We start from the raw sequence: 21,242 nt of genomic DNA, 5'->3' as shown, positions 1-21,242 counted from the left end.
TTAATTTTAGTTTATTTCTCTTGCAATTTTTTTATCTTTTGTTTCTGTTTATCCATTACTGTCATTTAGAAAACAAATTATTATAACATTCATATATAATATTCCATTTTATTAGACCCATGTGTTTGTTCTAGTAGATTTCAGCAATTATATTTAAATAAAAGACATTTATTTCATTAATTTTAGTTTATTTCTCTTGCAATTTTTTATCTTTATTGAAAGGTTATGAACAAAATTGTTAATGTGATGAATGATCTAGAGTTTCAAACATTAAACAACACTATTCTTAGTATAATTCTTTGCCTTAAAATTATTAAACTTCTAGAGTACTATTAGATTTGGTTTGCTTAAATTATGCTTAAAAAATTTTCATTTATATTCCTAAAAGATCTTGATCTAATGTTTAAAGTGTTTAGGGAAAGTTTGAATTGATCTAAGATATTGGTTGTTAAGATTATACTCTTCCATGTAAATGATTACTTATACTAATTCTGAGTTTCTGGGAAATTTTTCCAATTGTTGATGAATTTATTTTTTAATTATTTATGATGCCTTTTTAAACATGTATAAATTTATAATGAGTGTAAGCCACAGACTCTATTCGAAGTAATCCAGCTACTTAAAATATTTATGTAATTTGTATAATACAATATTTTATTAGTCCTTTGAGAATTATATACAAGGTATCTTGATGACATTCCCCACCCTATCCCCAGTACTTCCCAGATCCATCTTCTTTTCATAACCTCCCCGTGTCTGTTATCTTTTTTTTTTTTTAGAAGAGACTGTCATACAGCAGATTCCTAAACTTCTTAAAATCTTTCTGCCCTTTTCCTCAATGTTTTCTGAGCCTTAGGTAGATTTTGTATTATAAATGTATTAATTGGTACAGTTGCTCTCTGCATTTTGATGAGTTTCAGCTTTCTTTAATGTTTTCTGCTGCAAAAAGAAGTTTTTTGATGAGGGTCTAGAGTTACATGTATCTGCAGATGTAAAGACAAATATTTAAAATATTTAAAATGCAATTAGTGATTATATTAGGTTAATAAAAGAGCAATAATAATAATAATATTAATAAGTTCACCTTTAGGCTCCATGGTCTCACCAGCCATTGGTAGTTAGCTAAATTTAAAGTGCCAGGCATGAATTTGTTCCTATTGAAAAAGCCTTAGTCCAATGAGGTGACTGTTGGTGACCCTCAGGGTGCCACCATTATACATTTCAGAATATCTTGCCATTATGATCATTGTTGTGATTAAGGTGGGTAGGAATGTTGACTCATTTTTCTCCCTTGGCAACTAACATGACTCCCTCCTATTCTTTGAGAGATAATCTTCAGGAGGGGGCTTCCAGTTCAGCTCCAGCTTAATTCTTCTAAATTCTATGTCTAAAGTATGTGGTGTTTAGCAATAGTGCCTTACTTCTATTTCTGGAAGGGCAATAACAATACCCTGTATTGTTTGAGGAATTGGTCGCTTGGATTTGTCTCACCTATGACTTAAAATGTTTTCCATGCCTGCCACTGGGATTTTGTTAGTCTACAATTTTTAAGGGAGCATTGTCTCTCAAGGTGGAATGTACTTCAATTTAACTCTTGTGTGTGGGGGGAGGTGTATTTATATATTTAATGTTTTAAAAATTATTTTTGCCGGGCAGTGGTGGCGCACGCCTTTAATCCCAGCACTCGGGAGGCAGAGGCAGGTGGATCTCTGTGAGTTCAAGGCCAGCCTGGTCTACAAGACCTAGTTCCAGGACAGGAACCAAAAGCTATGGAGAAACCCTGTCTCGAAAAATCAAAAAAAGAAAAAGAAAAATTATTTATTTTTATATGTACATTGGCATTTTGCCTGTAGGTATGTCTGCATGAAGGCATCAGATTGCCTGGAACAGGAGACACAGACAGCAACAAGCTGCCATGTGGGTGCAGGAAACCCTATCCAGGCCTTCTGGATAGCTAGCACTCCCAACCACAGAGCTGTCTTTCGAACATTTGTATATGTAATTCTAAGTTAAATAAAATAACTCCCTATGGCTTTTTAAATGTGTAGTAATATATAACACTTTAAATCTTTTTTATAAATGGATGCCATAACATATTAGAGATAAGCAAAAATACTTAAGAAATTATTGCCAAAATAATCCTTATTATTGGTAATGATAATTTACTATATTTATTATGTTTTCAGATGTTTTAGAATATGTATTTTTTGAGTTTAGTAGTCAGGAAAAATAATGTCAAAAGTAAAATTTACCTGTGGTCTATTGCCAGATTTTTCTATGAGCTACCAGCTGTCAAATAACCACATGGAGACTTAATTATGAAACCTTGGCCTTAACTTAAGTTTATCCCACTAGCTCTAATTACTTAAATTAACCCATTTATTTTAATTTATGTTCTGTCCCATGGCTTGTAACCTCATTTTTCCATCTGCCCACGTTGTTTCCTCTATCTCTGGCTGGCCGCTCAGCCTTCTTCTTCACAGAGTTCTCTCTCTGCCTGGAAGTCCTGCCTAATCTCCTATCTAGCTATTGGCCATTCAGCTTTTATTACAGCAATCACAACAATAAATTTTCACACAGTGATCTAATATTCCAAAACATTCCCCCCTCTTTCTAAATAAAAAAGAAAGGTTTTAGCTCTCATAGAATAAAACTATATAAAAAAGAACAATTATTGAGTATGACTTAAATTTACAATGTCCAGTCAAAGTTTGTATTTGTCAAAGATGGAGAAATTACTCTTATATCTTACTTTGGTGAGTCCAAAGTTTTATAGCTAAGCTACTTTCTATCATAACTTGTTTTACTATTATAACACTATCATTTTTGACCTTAAATCATCATCTTATATAAACAACTTAAGCTTTTATGTTTTTCAACCTATAAATTTAATTAATATCTTTTCGGAAAAGTGTATTTTTATCTAGTCTTCAATCCTCATCAGAGACCCAAGAATGATAAAATATTCTTGAATAAACAGAAAGTACACAGCAATCAACTTCCAAAACTATAGAAATGACAAAGACAGCTGGCTGCCTGGACAGTCACTCAAGGTGTCTCTGCAACATTGGGGCATACATCTTTGATCTATAGTCCTAGAATATCTGACTTTTCTGTGAAGCAGGAAATTTGAAGGACTGTACGACCTTATCTTGGCAAAGTTCAGCAGTCACTTCTTGTATGTCCTGCTTGTCTAAGCATACTGTCAGCAGTCAAGGAAAGGGACATTTCTTGCTCAGTGGCTAACTTTTTTAACAAAGAAAACAAACTCCATATGGAGGTTCTTCGATGCCCATCTTCTTCTCTAAATTAGATTGGTGCTGCCAGGAGCATATGTGTCTCACTGTCAAAAAGATCTTATCTTATTAAACCATGTAAAATGCCATATTTTGTATATCTCTGAAGTGTTTGAAGACTCTTATCTAAAATATAGCTAATCTTGAAAACATACCTAACATGGCAAATTTGTTAGATGGCTAACTACTAACGTGTATTTCTTAATTCTCCTAAATAGTTTGTAATAGTAACTTTCAATGTATAGAAAATTGAGCTGCATAGGTACAATACATTAAGAAGAGAAACATATATACCATAACAAAATTATTCTGTAGAAGGGAAGGCATAAGAGTGTAAGCAATGGAGGGGGAGGGAGGAGTATTGTGATGTCAGTCTCTGGATATGGATATGAACTCAAAATAACTATAGTTGTTTTGTTTTGCCAGTTTGGTGTAAAAAGTTTGCCTGTGGATATAGTTTGAATTTTCTTTCTAGGAACACTGATTATCTTTTTTTTCACTATTTGTTAGTAATTAGCTTTTCCTTCTGTGCATTTTCTTGTTTATTCTGTTTCCATTTTCATTGTGCTTGGAACTTTTTAATTTTTGTGTGTGGAAAGATATCCCATGCTCTTGAGTAGACATAATTAACATAGTAAAAATGGCAATCTTACCAAAAGCAATCTACAGATTCAATTCAATGTTTATCAAAATCCCAGCAAAATTTTTCAAAGACCTCAAAAGAACAGTACTCAACTGCATATGGAAAAACAAAAAACCCAGGATAGCCAAAACAATCCTGTTCAATAAAAGAACTTCTGGAGGCATCACAATCTCTAACTTCAAACTCTACTACAGAGCTATAGTACTGAAAACAACCTGGTATTGGCATAAGAACAGAAAGGAGGACCAATGGAACTGAATAGAAGACCCGGATATCACTCCACACATCCTCAAACACCTGATCTTTGATAAAGAAGCAGAAAAATATAAAATGGAAAAAGAAAGCATATTTAACAAGTGGTCCTGTAATAACTGGATATCAACATGTAGAAGAATGAAAATAGACCCATATCTATCACCATGCACAAAACTCAAGTCCAAATGGATCAAAGACCTCAACATAAAGCCAGCCATTCTGAACCTTATAGAAGAGAAAGTGGGAAGTACACTTGAACGTTTTGGCACAGGGAACCACTTCCTAAATATAACCCCAGCAGAATAGGCACTGAGAGAAACAATTAATAAAAGGGACCTCCTGAAACTGAAAAGCTTCTACAAAGTAAAGGACATGATCAACAAGACAAAATGACAGCCTACAGAATGGGAAAAGATCTTCACTAATCCCACATCAGTCAGAGGTCTGATCTCCAAAATATACAAAGAACTCAAGAAATTGGACACCAAAAGATCACATAATCCAATAAAAAAAAATGGAGTACAGACCCAAGCAGAGAGCTCTCAATTTAGGAATCTAAAATGGCTGAAAGACACTTAAGGAAATGTTCAACATTCTTAGTCATCAGAGAAATGCAAATCAAAACAACTCTGAGATTCCATCTTACATCTGTAAGAATGGCCAAGATCAAAAACACTGATGACAAGCTGGAGAGGTTTGGGCGAAAAGGGAACACTTCTGCATTGCTGATGGGAATGCAAGCTGGTACAACCCCTTTGGATGTCAGTGTGGCGATTTCTCAGAAAATTAGGAAACAACCTTCTTCAAGACCCAGTAATACCACTTTTGGGTATATATCCAAAGGATGCTCAATCATGCCACAAGGACATGTGGTCAACTATGTTCATAGAAGCTTTGTTTGTCATAGCCAGAACCTGGAAACAACCTAAACGCTCCTCGACTGAAGAATGGATAAGGAAAATGTGGTACATTTACACAATGGAGTACTACACAGCAGAAAAAAATAACGTCATCTTGAATAATGCAGAAATATGGATGGAGCTTGAAAACTTCATTTTGAGAGAAGTAACCCAGACACAGAAAGACAAGTACCACATGTACTCACTCATAGGTGGTTTTTAAACCTAAAGCAAAGAAAGCCAGCCTAGAAACCACAATCCCAGAGAACTTCGACAACAATGAAGACACTAAGAGAGACTTACATAGATCCAACCTACATGGGAAGCCAGAAGTATAAAAAGACAAGATCTCCTGAGTAAATTGGGAGCATAGGGACCTTGGGGGAGAATTAAGAGGGGAAGGGAGAATCAGGGAGGGGAGCAGAGAAAAATGTAGAGCTCAATTAAAAAAAAAGAAAACCAACTTTGAAAACCCAGAAGGCTGGGTTGAACACCAGTGTTTTTGTACTTGGGAGGTGGAGAAAAAAATATACATAAAAATAAAAAACTAAACAAAGAACTCCTTGTTTCAGCCAGTAGCTTCTGAACTAAGACTAAGGACTTCCTTCCCTTTTGCATACCAAAATTTTAACTGTCTTGACCTTGTAAAATAACTATAGTTGATATTCAGAGGCTGACATTTCACAGTACTCCCTCTTCCTCCATTCCTTATATTCTTTATGCATTCGTTTCATAGTGTTCTCTAACCTTGAGGGGAGTGTGTGTGTGAGTGTGTACATGCACACTTTTACTGGGTTGGTTCTTTGACAATTTAATACAGGTGTAAAGTATATTTTGATTATACCTCCTACCTTCTTTATTCTTCTACCCTGTTATACACTCTCTTCCACACAACTCTCCTTTTCACATTCATAAAGGTTTTTTGTTGTTGCAAGGAATCACTCCGTTTGTTTAAATTTGACTTTTGTGTATAGGAAATGTTAATATTCCTGTATTTAATCAAATTTATCCCATACCCTGTCTCTAAATGCTCCCTAAATACCCTCCCTTTCCCAACTTGATGTTTTTTGTTATTTTTTTTAATAGCACATTGAGTCCAACTAATAGTGCCCTTTATATGCATCTGTGTAGGGTCATCCACTGGAAGATGGGCAACCTACCAGGGACAGTCCTTCTGAAGAAAACTGAGTCTTTCTTCCCAGGTGGCCATCAGTGGCAAATAGCTCCCAGCTGCGGTGCTGCCTTACACAGCCCTCCCTCATCTGTGCTGGAATGTTGACTGGCTTAAAGTTGTATTTTTCTATAAAATATAAACCTGGATAGTTTCCCCCTTTTTTTTGAAGATAAATAATTGTATGTTTGTTTCTTCTAATTTATATGACCTAGCTGAATATTGCCTGGTAGATTCTATATTAAGATTTGTAGATGGACAAATTTTTAAAATAACTTTTCTTATACTAATATTAAGTATGGTTTGTTTTTTTTACTCAGATTAAGAATCATTTTTCAATTCCAATTTCCGTTTTTGAAGGGGATACATTGTTAGGAATTGCTTCACCTGAAAATGAATTCAACATACCATTAGCATCTTACCGGTGAGTTTTTTCTTTATCTTTTTCCTTGCCCTAAACTAATTAGAGAATTTTTGTTTTCAGATACTGTATAGATAATGTTTTTAAATTATCAAATATATGTTTTAAAAATTGCTTTAGAAAACAGTATCTTTTGTGTATGGATAGTACTGTAATCTTAAATATTTAAATATTTAAAATACTTAAACTTGATATAAACATATTACAAACACACACATATATATGATTTATTAGACTGGTTTACAGGCTATGGACCAACTACTCCAACAATGACTGTCTGTCTACCAACAAAAGTTGTAAAAATCATGTAGTTCTTCAATCCACAAAGCTGGATGTCTTAATTGATCTATAGTATGCACTGGAATCCCAAAGAGGTAGGCTCTAATGCTAATGAAGGAAATGACTTGTTAGTGAGAGGGAGAGAAAGCAGGCAAAAAGAAAGGTTTCTTCTTCTGTGACTTTATATAAGCTGCTGGCAGGTGTGACCCAGATTAAAGGGTGGATCTTCACATCTCAAAGATCCAGATTTGAAGTGAGTCTTCCCTCCCCAAATAATAAAAAAAAAAATCCTTTACAAGTATGCCCAAGGATTTGTGTTTTAATTAATTCCACGTGTAATCAAGTTGACAACCAGTAATAACCATAACAATAGGGTATTGTTGAGATTAGGTGAAGAGGAACATTTTACCGTGAATGGTTTGTGAATAAAGATCAGGCAGTTTCAGCCGGGTGGTGGTGGCGCACGCCTTTAATCCCAGCACTCAGGAGGCAGAGACCACCTGGTCTACAGAGCTAGTTCCAGGACAGGCTCCAAAGCCACAGAGAAACCCTGTCTCAAAAAAAAAAAAAAAAAAAAAAAAAAAAAAAAGACCAGGCAGTTTTAAAAGATAAGGCTTTTGTGTAGGGAGTAGGAATTCCTTCTGGACAGTGCTTGGGCAGGAGAGGGACTTGGAAGAGCTGCAGTTCTCAGTGAAGTTCTTACTCCTAGCTTTACACACTTTATCTCTACTTAGTAGTGTCCAATTTTTCTTTACTGCCTCAGAATATTTGATGTCTTTTATTTCAAGCTCTTCATTCTCCTTTTATTTTGAACCTCTTCTATTTTTATTAGTTCTTTTACTTACTTTACAGTGCATATTTTTCTAGTTCAGATCCTCAGAAATCAGCTTTCTTGCAAAATTTTCCCATTATCAAACATTCCCTGTTCTGTGTACAAAGAGTATTCTTTATTCAAAGGCTTCAAACTATTGTTTACACCTTGTTTGTTTGTTTGGTGTAGTATAACAGTTTTATTGTTGTTTTAATATTGCTTTCTCTCTAAACTAAAAATATACTCATTTTTGTATTTTCATTTTTATCTTCTAATTGGTACATAATAGGTCCTATGAGTATTTTACTATCAAGTCTTACATATTGTTTCATTCCTAAATCCCAACACTTGGAATGAGACAAGAAGACTGCCATAAGTATGAAGGCAGTGTAGGGTACACAGGGGATTTCAAGCTAGCTTAGACTATAGACTAACTTAATATAAATACTTTGCCAAACTGCATGAGTTTATTGGCCTTAATTTGAGGGGAATTAATTTTTATGTAATATTCAAAATCAGAATGTAAAGTAGAATAAAAGTTATGGGGTTAATGTAGAAGTAGAATAGGAAAAAAAAACTGTTTTGGCATTAGTTTTGTGTGGGGGCCAGAAGTCCATTGTTTAATATTATCTCGAATTCCAGAGCACTAGTATTTGAATGTCACAACACAATAGGTGTGGAAGTTTCAGTGTCCAATTGGATCAAGCTACTGTAACATAAAAACATATAGAAGATATTTAAACTTTTAATACTTAATGTTAGGAAAGTGATTAGGAATATAAGTTGTTTTGACTGCTCATCTATAAGAGATAGTTAGAATTGTAACTAGTTTTACAGATAAAAGGTATATATAGAGAGAGGATTCGTTCAGAAGCAGAGTGCTTGCTTGACAAATGTGAGGTTCTATCCCCAACACTGGAAAATAAGGTTAGTTAATTAAAAACAATAAAGATTTTCTTTTTTAATTTTTTTTACATAATTCCTTATTGGAGGGACTCCAGTATCTGCCTCACACCCCTGCAGCATGCCCCCCAAAGTTAATTCAAAACAACCAACAATAAATTCACCTCAATCCTCCATGTTCCCAGCAACTCTTCAGTCATCCTAATGGCACTGGGAGCTGCAGTATGTCATGCGTACACCCTTTTGTCCAAACTGCTATGTACAAAATGTTCATTGCATTGAATCATTGATGTGGTTCAGTGCCTTTGGCACGCCATCATCACTGGACTCTCAGTGAAATTCCTCTTGGATATACCATCCTGAGTCGGGGAGATCCTGTAGCTGCTGTTCCGCAGTACCAGTCCCTTCGCACACTCCAGCAGGTCATAGATGGGGCAGATGTTAGGGTGGCCCCAGGATGTGGCTCTTGGTGGAAGCTGAACTGGTCAGTCTTGGCCACCAGGACTACTTCCTCAGGCGCAGGACAGAGTCAGCTCTCCTAGGTCCATGCCATCAGGGCCAGTTCTTGCAAGCCCCTAGTGAAGAGTATAGCCATCTCCCATGGGGGATCAGAGCCGGCTCTACTGCAGTGTCCGGCAGGGGGCAGGACCAACTATCCTAGAGCCAGTGTGGGGCAGGGCTGGCTCAGCACAGCCCTCAGATTTCAACAGAAATGGTTCCTGTGACCCTCTGTGGTAAAAGGAGCCATGAACATCATCCCAGACTCTGTTGTTTGGCCATGAACCTAGACATGGCCCAGGGCACTAGCCCAAGCCCAAACAACACTATGGCCCCATATGGCTGGGCAGACAACTCAGATCAGTGTGGCCCTGGTGGCAGCACTGTCTTCAAACACCAATATGGCCACAGGTTGTGGCCCAGACCTCAGGTATCCATGTGACCTTTGGTACCATGGGCCACGGATATCAACACAGACCCTGACTTCGGTAGGGCCATAGACCTAGACCTTATCTTCAGTAGCAGCCCAGACATGAATGTCACCGTAACTTCAGGTGGCAGCATAGGGCATTTAGATTGGCATGGCCCCCATGGCACCAAGGGCCGTGGACACCAACATAGCCCCAGTGGTGGCCCAGACCCCTGGCATTAGCATTGCCTTCGATGATGTCAGGAGCTATGGACGTTCTTGCAGACCCTGGCTGCAATAGGGTCACAGATCCAGACATGGCTGGTGACAGCAGCCCTGTCCCAGATGACGCCATGGCCCCAGTGGCAACATGGCCACAGGATGTGGCCTACACCCATGTTGTAGTAGGAGCGGCGAGACTGCGTCCCCGGCACCTGGCCGCCTGCACGGCTAGCTTTACCCGAAATAATTACACTGAAACTGTATTCTTTTAAGCACTGCCTGGCCCATTAGTTTCAGCCTCTTAACCCATTTCTAATAATCTATGTAGCACCACGAGGTACGCTTACCAGGAAAGATCTTAACCTATGTCTGTCTGGAGTGGGAGAACCATGGCGACTCCCTGACTCAGCTTCTTTCTCCCAGCATTCTGTTCTGTTTACTCCACCCACCTAAGGGTTGGCCTATCAAATGGGCCTAGGCAGTTTCTTTATTAACCAACAAAAGCAACAGATTAGAAAGAAATCACTCCCACATCACACCCAGGGTATCCATGTGGCATTTGGTGGCACTGTAGCCCACAGACTTCAGAAACCCTGACTGTGGTTAGATCACAGACCCAAGCACAGTCCTCAGCAACAGCCTAAGCTTGGATATCACCATGGCCCCAGGTGGCTGCACAGGTCACTGAGGTTGGCATGATTGATCCCTGCAGCAGAGTGGCCCTCAGACACCAACATGGTCCCAAGAGGATGCTCAAACCCCTGGCATCAGCATGGCCTTCTATGGTATCAGGAGCCACGGACACAGACATGGCCCTCAGCAGTAGCCTTGGCTGGGATGACACCATGGCTGCAGGTGGCAGGAGGGGTACTCAGAATGGCATGGCCCTAATGGTGATATAGCCCTGGGTGCCAACATGGTGTCCATTGTCATCAGTTTCCATGGACATCAACGAATACCCTCGCCACATTAGAGCCATGGACAGCATGGCCCTCAGCAGCAGGCCTGACCCAGTTGACACCATGGCCCTAGAGGCAGCACAGCCCTCAGACACCAACATGACCACACGGCCTAGGTGCCCTGGGTCCTCAATGCCCAGGCTTTCTGAAGCATCCATATGCTCCCTGATGCCCTGTGGCTCAGGCAGCCAAAAGATACCCACGGGACAGCTTGGACTCTCATAGTTTGCCCTGCCAGAAGAAGCATCTACATGTCCATCTGGCACCTTGCCAAAGAAATTTCTTAGAAATGATTCTTGGATGTAGCTTAATTACACACACACACACACACACACACACACACACACACACACACACACTGCTCTTAGGGCTGGGGAGATTGATCATTAGATAAAGTACTAAGACTTGAATTCTCAAAAGTCATGTAAAAGCTGTGTGTGGCAGTATACCTATAATCACAACATTGGGAAGCAGGAGAGGTGATTCTGGGTCTTGAGGGCCAGCCAGTCTAGCCATCAGAGCTTATGGAGAGACCTTAGTCTTCCCATGGAAATGCATGTACCCTCATATTTACATACCACATAGAACAGTATTTATCCAAAATATTGAAATACACACACACACATAGACATACACACTAAAGTTTGTAAAAATAATCATGATCAAAATAAAGCTTGGTTAGCATCTGGAAAATTGGGGTACCCCTGTTTAGGTTATGTAGCTCTGAAACATATGTAAACCAGCACTCTTTATAGTAATACTGAAGGGAGTCATTGTTTGAAGCAATAATATTCAAATTTAAGGTTTTTAAAAATGCATTTAAATTATATTCAATTTTTTTGTGTAGATCATCGCTTTCTTTGAAGCCAGATGATAAGGACTACCAAATGTGTGAAGGAATTGACTTTGAAGAAATCATAAAATATGATGGACAACTTCTAAGGAAGAATTGCAAATCTATACATGCTTCTAAGAGATCATTTGTTATTAATATTGTCCCAGAAAAAGATAATTTGACTTCTCTGTCAGTGTATTCAGAAGACGGCTGGGACTTACCATATGTAATGCACTTGTGGCCACCTATCCTCATTCGGAATCTTCTTCCCTACAAAATTGCTTATTACCTAGAGGTACTTGACAGTTTCTGAGTGTCTTCTGTCTTCGTAGTTTGATTTACTTAAAGTTATAAACAAAAGTTTTTTAATTTGTGCCCAAGATTACAGCATTACTTAAATATAAGTATTTATCAATATGAAAATTTTAATATCATGCTTAAAAAGATAATTTAGAGTCTTCAAGCCTCACAACCTGAGTTGAATCTCCACAACTCACAACTTTCATAAGTTGATGTCTGACCTCCACAGCAGGCCTTAGCATTTTCTCCTACATAGAATAAATAAACAAAATGAATTTTCAAAAATGTTATTTTAAGAGAAAATATTTTTCATTAATTTATCTTAGAAATCTATTGAGCTCTATTTAGTTATGTACAAATAATATGTGATTTGCACAAATATAAATAAGTTTATACAATAAATGACATATATTCATCTGAACATACCATTTATTTCAATAATAGCACTTTCTCTTCATATGTAGTTCATGTATTGTATGTTTAAATGATGGTTACTGAATTATAAAATAAACATGGGCATTTGTTTTGAAATAACATTCAAGTGCAATACCCATACAATTAAAGTTTGCAGTTTTATGAAAATTCTCTGAAAATCTTATTTCCTATAAAGATCCTTTTCCTATTTATTATTCAATTTTAGGTTAAGTAGGTGTTTTCTCCTTTCTAAGTTTTTTTTTTTTGGTAAATCTTTTTATTTCAATACTTATCAAACATAAAGCAGTTCTTCACTGTAACCTATTTATTTAACTTTGTGAACTGCAGCATTTTTACTGTTTTGTGATACATTTTTAAGTAGGAGGAATTAACTTATCTGTGGTTATGTTTTTACTGTGGCAGATTACCATAGTGATAAGTAGTTGAGTTGGTACTTGGCCATCATGACTTGGAATTGTATCCTAGCTCTACCATGAATCTCAGATACGTGGTTATCATTCGTCAGCTACGTTAGTGCCACCAACGCTGCAGTCATTGCTCTGTAGAATAGTCTGGTGGTACAAGTTCACACAGTGATGTTAGTTACAACTCGGATCTCTGTGAGTTCGACGCCAGCCTGGTCTACAAGAGCTAGTTCCAGGACTGGAACCAAAAAGCTACGGAGAGAAACCCTGTCTCGAAAATCCAAAAAAAAAAAAAAAAAAAGTTCTGTTCTAATGGTAGGAAAGAGCTGAAAAAGAGACACTAGGAAAGTCATAGAGATAAGAACTAAGGTAATGAAGATGTGAGTGGAGAAAATAATCATTTTTGAGATATAATAAACTCATAATGGATGAAGGGGCTGTTTCTAAAAATGGCAGGCAGTACAGTATGTGTTGCCTTTTTTAGATTATGATAGCTTTCTTATGTGTTTCTGTTATTTTTAGTTTTCAAACTACAATAACTAGTAGATAAGTAGGGCTTGGTTTAGTTTTACTGATAATGGCCTTACAATCACAACTTGCTATGAAGTTTCTCAAGTCATTTAATCTTAGCCTTTTGTAGCAGTTGATCTAGAGCATTTTAATAATGATCATTACCTAAGTGTAGATCAAGCACTAGGGCAGCCACAGCTTGAGGAACACTGATGACTTGCTCTGACAGTTACTTCAAAAGAGTTTTGTGTAGTATGTAGAAAGAATAAGTGTATTTGGAAGTTTATTTTTCAGAAACATTTTTAAGTTTGTTTTTGTTTTTGCTTCTTATTCCAGGGCATTGAAAACACAGTTCTTACTTTAAGTGAAGGACATTCATCACAAATTTATAATGTTGAAATGGACAAAGCCAAGCTGCACTTAAAATTGCTTGACTATCTTAATCATGATTGGAAAAGTGAATTTCATATAAAACCTAATCAACAAGACATCAATTTCATCAACTTTACCTGTCTCACAGAAATGGAAAAGACTGATTTGGATATTGCTGTCCACATGACTTACAATACTGGTCAGACAATTGTGGCATTTCACAGTCCATATTGGATGGTCAATAAAACTGATCGGATGTTACAGTACAAAGCAGATGGAATCCACCGAAAGCATCCACCTAATTATAAAAAGCCAGTTCTCTTTTCCTTTCAGCCAAACCACTTTTTTAACAACAATAAGGTATGTGTAATTTTTCCTAATTTTTCTCTTTAGATAAACATTGTTTCCGTTTTTAAAGTTCTGAACAGTAAAATATGAAATTTCAGTAGGAATAACATTTATTAAATTTTTGAGATTGAAAGGGTTAGCAAAACTGGATACAGTAGCATGCTCCTGTAATCCGAGCATTAGGAAAGCAGGAGAATGTAGGTTTTTGAGGCCTGTATATGTACATAGTAAGTTGCATTCAACCCGAGCTACCCAAGAGACCCTGTCTCAGAAACATCTAAATGAAGCAGTACAGTAAGATATTTATTGTTAAGAAAGATTTATTACATTATTAATATAAGGGCTTTTGCCTAACATACAAAGCTTTGAGTTTGACCACCACATACAGATAGATGTTATCTAAGTTGTAATTTATCTCAAATTCCTCCCCTAGGTTCAGCTTATGGTAACTGACAGTGAGCTCTCTGATCAGTTCTCAATTGATACTGTTGGTAGTCATGGAGCCATTAAATGCAAAGGCCTGAAAATGGAATACCAAGTGAGTTTCTTCTGTGCTAAAGATACTTTCATTTTAAATTTATCTGTTGGATACTTTTATAAGTGTACAGTAGTAATAGTTTTCAAACAGTCTTAATTTTTTCCTTAGGTTGGTGTCACTATAAACCTCAGCAGTTTTAATATTACCAGAATTGTGGTATTTACTCCTTTTTATATGATTAAAAATAAAAGCAAATACCATATATCAGTGGCAGAAGAAGGAAGTGATAAATGGCTCTCTCTTGACTTAGATCAGGTATGTAAATGAATTTCATAATGAACTTTGTACTTTTATGGTCAGTATACATGAGACTATGTGAAAATACCAAGGAAACCTAATTTGTAAAGTTAATATATGCTGATTAAAATGTAATTTTTGTTGTTTTATTTTTGATGTTACACTTCTTAAATTATCATACACTGTTTTAATTCCCTTGTGCTATAATTTTTTTTCAGTTCCATGAAACTTTATTGACTGTTTCTCCTACATTTTATTTAATTATTAAAATCTGAACGATTGCTCCCTAGGATTGAATAGCTCAATCAGGATGATAGACACTGCCAGTTAATAACCAGTCACAAATCTGGTTAAATAACTGCATTAGAAATTTGGAAATAACAGCAGTGGAAGTATAGATATGCTGGAAGAGTGAGAAACTATTAATTTTACTCAAGAAACTGTTGGGAATCCTTTATATGCTAAGTTACTCAAAGCTTGCTTGTTAGAAGAAAGTAAGAGACACTTAAAGAGAGAAATTTGGCTTTTGTGTCAGGCAGCTAGATGGGTTTTCTAAATGATGGACTAAGGTTGATATATTATCTAGTTTTTAAGAATTATTATACTAAAATAGTAAGATTCTAGAAAAGCATTTCCTATTTTATTTATGATTTTTTTCCTGTATATGAAATCAATCCTTAAAGTTTTAAAATTTCTACTAGGTTTGATTTTGAGGCAAATGACATCACTTTTTTTGTCCACTGAAGTTTTAACCATTATCTTTTTTGGCAGTTTTTTGCTTTTGTTTTATTTTGTTTTTTTTTACTTTAAGTTGTGGGGTTGGGGGGGGGTTATTTTGTTTTTTCAATGTCTTATATCTTTCCCATCAGTATCTTTGGTTTCCATTTTCTTGAAAATTATGTTATGATTCCGTCATTCCCTTGGAAGTGACTGGTCTTTATCTCTAATTGGAGTATAAGTTTTCTCTTGTTGATATCAGGTTGCTGTGTTTGTATATGAGTTACTACTTTTTTGGGTATTTTTTAGGTACTTATACATCTGTGGGTTACTGCAACTTTCTGTAAAACTTAAAACTACTATTTCCGCTTCATTCGTAGGTTACCAAGTTAAGTTTGTATATTGCCTAAAGTCTTCCCTGTAAACTTATGTTAAATGCAGGTTCATGAGATAGACTTTTCAGCAATATGGTTATCTTGCAAGTGAGCATGAGTGACTGAATATAAACAGACTCTAATGGAGGAGAAGTTTTGACATGTTTGAGAGGTAGTAAAAAAGACCAATATTATAGGAGAAGGAAAAATTAAAGGACAAAGCCATAATAGGAATAAGGGGTAATTATGCAGATTTTTGTAACCATCACAAATATTTTACCTTAAAATAAAATGGGATCTGTTGGAAAAGTTTGATCATTGATTAAACATGGTAAAATTTTCTGGCAGTGTGCTATGAAATGGCTAACCAGAATATAAAAAAAAAAAACAATCTATTAAAAAAAATTAAAGCCAGGAATTGTGGTTGATACCTTTAATCCCAGCACTTGGGAGGCAGAGGCAGGTTGCTGTGAGTTGTGGAGTTGTGGTCAGCCTGGTTTATATATTGCTTTCCTCAACAGCAAAGACTAAGCGGGGATACGCTTTCTCGAAACAATATTTATTATTTTACATAGTTTGTAATAATAACTTTCAAGGACTAGAAATTTACATTACATTGTTAAATGAGCTGCATAGGTACAATTTCTTAAACAAGTAGAACATATATACAGTATAGCAAAAGTAACCTTAAATTTGTATCAGTATATAAAAGTCCATACCAATGTAATATGTTTGAGACTAATGGTTGTTTAAAAGTAGACTCAGCAATCCACCCTTTTATCTCATCATTGTTATACTGCATATTCCCCTTCAGAAAAAGATTCTTGAATCTAACTCCTTTGTTTAGCTTTTTCCTGACTATGACCATAACAACTTGCAGCCAATTACCCTCCCCCCTTCCCAAATGATGACAAACATCTATAACCTAAATGACCAAAAGCCATCTGCCCCATTTCTTGGGTATGTGGGCACTGTGTTCTCTAGACTGGCTCCTGTTGTCTGGGGGCACTGGCATCTTTGGGGCACCTTGAGAAAATTAGGATAATGGTCAAGTTCTGGCTAAAATAGTCTGTGAGGCTGAACTATCTCAACTAGCAGCCTTGAAATTTTTCTGGATGCAGATTTTCGAGGAAACTGCAACAGAGGCATTCAGAGAGTGTGGATCACCTAGGCCACCATTTTCATTGGTGTCTGGTTCCCTTGTTCTGAAAACACAAACTTTCAAAGGTTGCATACACATCTGCATTAATACAAGTATAGACCATGGATTGTACACAAGCCAGCCAAAGATTGTTCTGGGGTTTATGTTTAAGCAGATAAAATATACATCACCTGTCTTTTATTATATTTTCATTTACTTCTTTTTTATTATATTTAGCTTTATTTATTTCTGTAGCCAGGATTTTCAGGAGGTCTTTCCTGATCAAACCTGATCTTCTTTAGCCTTGAGTGAATCCACAGCCTTTCATTTTCTGTGGAAACAAAAGCTTAGCCTCTTCCCCAAAGCAAAACTGATTCACATTTTAAATTTAAAGTATTCATAAATTATCTGGCTTGGTTTAATTCAGCAGCCTCTTTCACAATCCCGCTTTACAGCAACTATTGTTTTTTTTTTATCGGCATTCAAAAATTTCAAAGACAACAAGTAACATCCAGGGTCTAAACTCTCTGTGTCTTCCCCTCTCTACATGGCTCATTCCTTTTTATTACTTTATTCTCTTTTTAAAGACTATTATTTTTAAACTATTTCATGACTGTCTATACCTTTTTCTTTAAGTCAGCATACATTGTTAAACACAGTGCAATCTAAACCTTCCATGTTTCTGTAACCTTTTTCATCTGCATGAGCAAAATCTTAAACCACCAAGCAGCTCATCTCACAGCAAGCTGGTAGCTGGCTTCATCCCTCTTGGTTCCCTGAGGGCTAGCCTCGTTGCGGAGATATGATGGGAGCCATGTCACATTTTCTGCCCCATTCTGGGAAGTTTCTGGGTCCACACTACTGTAGGCATTTCTCCCAAGTTTCATGCCACCTAGTAGTGCACTACCTGCTGCTCATAAACCCATTCAAGTGGTTGGTAGCAGAGCCTCTTAAAAGAACAAAGCCTTTCTATGCCACTAACACCTAGCCTGTCTGAGAGACCACAGTCATCAGGAAGCTGCTTATTTCTAACTAGTTATTATAACTTAAATTAACCCATATCTTTTCATCTACACTCTTATGTAGCTTGGTTACTTTGACTTTGTAAAGCTCATGCTGCTTGCTCTGTATCCCTGGCATCACCACCCTTCTTCCCCAAATTCTCTCTGCTGCGAAAATCCTACCTAGCTGTTGGCCATCTAGCTTTTTATTAAACTAATCCCAGTGACATATTTCACTCAGTATAAAGGATTATTCCACAACAATTTTTGGACTTAGAATTATAGGTATATCTAGATGATGGTAACTATAACTTTCTTTTATATACTTCATAGACATAACTTTTCTACACTTTAATTTTTAGCATTTTTATTTTGTATTCTTATCATTCACAGGTACTATTGGGTCCTAATTTTCTTTTGAAAAGTAAATCTGTGGACAGTTTTTGAATTTTAATTTTTTCTTTTTCAATTTCATCTAAAATCAATTTTCTTTTGCTAGCTTAAAATTTTGCATTCTTATTTGACTTATAATAATTACTTTAAAATGTATGATCATGACCATTATGTCTTGTTAAGCTTAGACTCTACTTTCCAACTAAAAGGTTTAGAAGAACCTTGGCATATTCTCCAGTCCTAAGAGATCTCATACATAACACTTAGAAAAGATACTGCATTATTATTCTATATATGTTATTTAACATTAAAATATAGTATGAAACTAGGACTCTAAAGGAACATAAGACTTAAGGGTGTATAGAATACACATCATTTTTAATATACTTGGTTTCTAATTGGGAAACGCTTCTGTGAGTATTGTCACTATTTTGAGTCTTGCAGCTTCTGGGGTGATGACGCAAGTATGGGCAGAAAAGATTACTTGCTACTCTGTAAGACTATTAAATGTTATATATGTATTTATGATGAGATCTGTTTAAATATGTGTAATATATTTTTAGTGTATCCCCTTCTGGCCTGAGGATGCCTCCAATATTCTTCTCATTCAAGTTGAAAGAAGTGAAGGTCCCCCCAAAAGGATACATTTTAACAAGCAAGACAATTGTATTTTATTAAGACTGAATAATGAGGTAAGTGCTTTTTCTTGATATTCATGATCATTATCATGTGTGTATCATCAGAAAAACTACTATATATATATCAGCACTACACTTTGCTTTTCATAACAATTTTCTGATAATTTTCCTCCTTTATATAAAAATTTCTTTTTATGAAAGAAGAGGTGAAACAAATATAAAATAATTTATTATATAGAAAGTTAGTTGGCATGTCTGAATGAACACCAGAGTATACTGAAATTTCATTTGCATACAGTAGTTTCATTGTTTGCCAGAAATGACAAAAGTCTGAATTGTCTTCTAATTGTTCATAGAAAGTGAATCATACACTATTCTAAGTTGCTACAACATTGGGAACATACATAGAGAATATTATTGAGGCTTATTTTGGGGTTAATTCTCTCAGGGTTCAGAAAGATCCACTATAGCAAGTGAAAAACTGACTAATAAGGTCTGAGAGTAAAAAAAGAAATAAATTTATTCACATAAGTCTTTTTATCATGTCCGGTTTATTCTCTCTAATGCCCTCGTTCTTTGTTCTTCCCCCTCCTATGAGGTTTCCTGTCTATATAACCCACACAGACATTGACAGGAATATCAACATGCATTTCAGAATCATAAAAACAAACAAACACACAGGTAGGACCTGACAAAGCAGCGTTTCAGGAAAAGGTAACACTGTTCAGGAAGGACCAGCATCCAAAGGGAAATACCTGACCTTCCAAACATTTAGATAAGATCACTAGAAGTCCCTGAACCCTGAACTCATCCACTCCTCTCACCTCAGTTTCTGCTGTGATCATCAGCTTTAGGGATGCCCAGACCTGTTTGTCAATAAGGGCAGGCATGCTCTCTTTGTATTCTTTTTAAGTTCCTATGTGGTCTATTAGCAAAGGTAATTGTGGGGGATTGAATTTATGTAGGTTTGACTATTAAAACAAAGGGTGAATGTTACCACTCTAAGGCCCCATGGAAGGTCTTTCCATTGCCCATACGGGAGGAAGTTACACTGCTGAGGTATTATGGGAATGAATCCCATTATGGAATGGGGGGGAAATGCCATGATTTCACAAGATTTTTAAAGAATTGACAGTAACTATCCAAAAGACAAATATTCCCGAAGCTCTGCAATCGAGTTCTTCATATGGAGTGTATACTCCCGTGGATCTGTCTATTGGTCTCTCCCCTGTACATTCACTGTATAATACTTGTGACTCCAATAGAATACTATTTTAACTAGGTAACGATGTGTTACATCTGTTTTTGCTGTGGAATATTACATTAACTGTGTAAAGGCTGTTGCATTTGTTTAATCTGCAATTGTATTTTTTTAAAGATTTATTTATTGATTATGTATACAGCTGTATCTGCACACCAGAAGAGGGCACCATATGGTTGCTGGGAATTGAACTCAGAACCTCTGGAAGAGCAACCAGTGCTCTTAACCTCTGAGCCATCTTTCCAGCCCTTGTATTTTTTTTTAAACAATCTTTTCTCATTTTACATACCAATCCCAGTTCCCTCTCCTTCCACTCCATGCACCTCCCACCCATCTTCCCCCATCTACTCCTCAGAGAGGTTAAGGCTTCCTTACCTTGTGGAGTCAATAAAGTCTGACACATCACTTTGAGGCAGGACCTCCCCGCTATATCTAGGCTGAGCAAAGTATCTCTCCAAAGAGAATGGATTCCAAAAAGCCAGTTCAAGCAGTAGGGTTAAATCCTGGTTCCACTGCCATAGGTTCCATAGCCACACAACTATCATTCACATTCAGAGGGCTTAGTTTGGGCCTATGCATGTTCCCCCACCGTTAGTCTAGAGTCAGTGAGCTCCCACGAGCTCAGGTCATCTGTTTCTGTGGGAATCCCCATCATGGTCTTGACCCCTTTGCTCATATTATCACTTCTCCCTCTCTTCAACTGGACTCTGGGAGCTCAGCCCAGTGTTAGCTGTGGATCTCTGTCTCAGTTGCTGAATGAAGTTTCTATGATGACAATTTACATAGTTATCAATCTGATTACAGAGGAAAGCCAGTTCAGGTACCTCTCCACTATTGCTTAGGGTTTTAGCTGGGGTCATTCTTGTGGAGTCCCGGGAATTTCTCTAGTGCCAGGTTTCTTGATAACCCCATAATGTTTCCTTCAATCAAGATATCTTTTTCCAAATAAATAAATAAAAAAAATCCTAATTT

At 36.6% G+C, this 21,242-nt stretch overlaps 1 protein-coding gene across 2 annotated transcripts in view; it reads left to right on the top strand.

The window, feature by feature from the left end:
- The window catches only part of Vps13a (vacuolar protein sorting 13 homolog A), a 221,262-nt gene that overhangs the window by 134,635 nt on the left and 65,385 nt on the right, over positions 1-21,242 (top strand). For both annotated transcript variants that reach the window (XM_005352017.3, XM_026781029.1), the window contains exons 46-51: positions 6,585-6,688; positions 11,614-11,896; positions 13,587-13,982; positions 14,404-14,508; positions 14,617-14,763; positions 18,935-19,063. In XM_005352017.3, the coding sequence (XP_005352074.1) occupies positions 6,585-6,688; positions 11,614-11,896; positions 13,587-13,982; positions 14,404-14,508; positions 14,617-14,763; positions 18,935-19,063 (1,164 nt within the window). The remainder of the gene's footprint in view (positions 1-6,584; positions 6,689-11,613; positions 11,897-13,586; positions 13,983-14,403; positions 14,509-14,616; positions 14,764-18,934; positions 19,064-21,242) is intronic.

The sequence above is a fragment of the Microtus ochrogaster genome, chromosome 8 (genome assembly GCF_000317375.1).
Source record: "Microtus ochrogaster isolate Prairie Vole_2 chromosome 8, MicOch1.0, whole genome shotgun sequence".
NCBI classification, from domain to species: domain Eukaryota; kingdom Metazoa; phylum Chordata; class Mammalia; order Rodentia; family Cricetidae; genus Microtus; species Microtus ochrogaster.
Note: the sequence above shows the minus strand (reverse complement) of the source record. Positions and strands in the feature narration are given on the sequence as shown.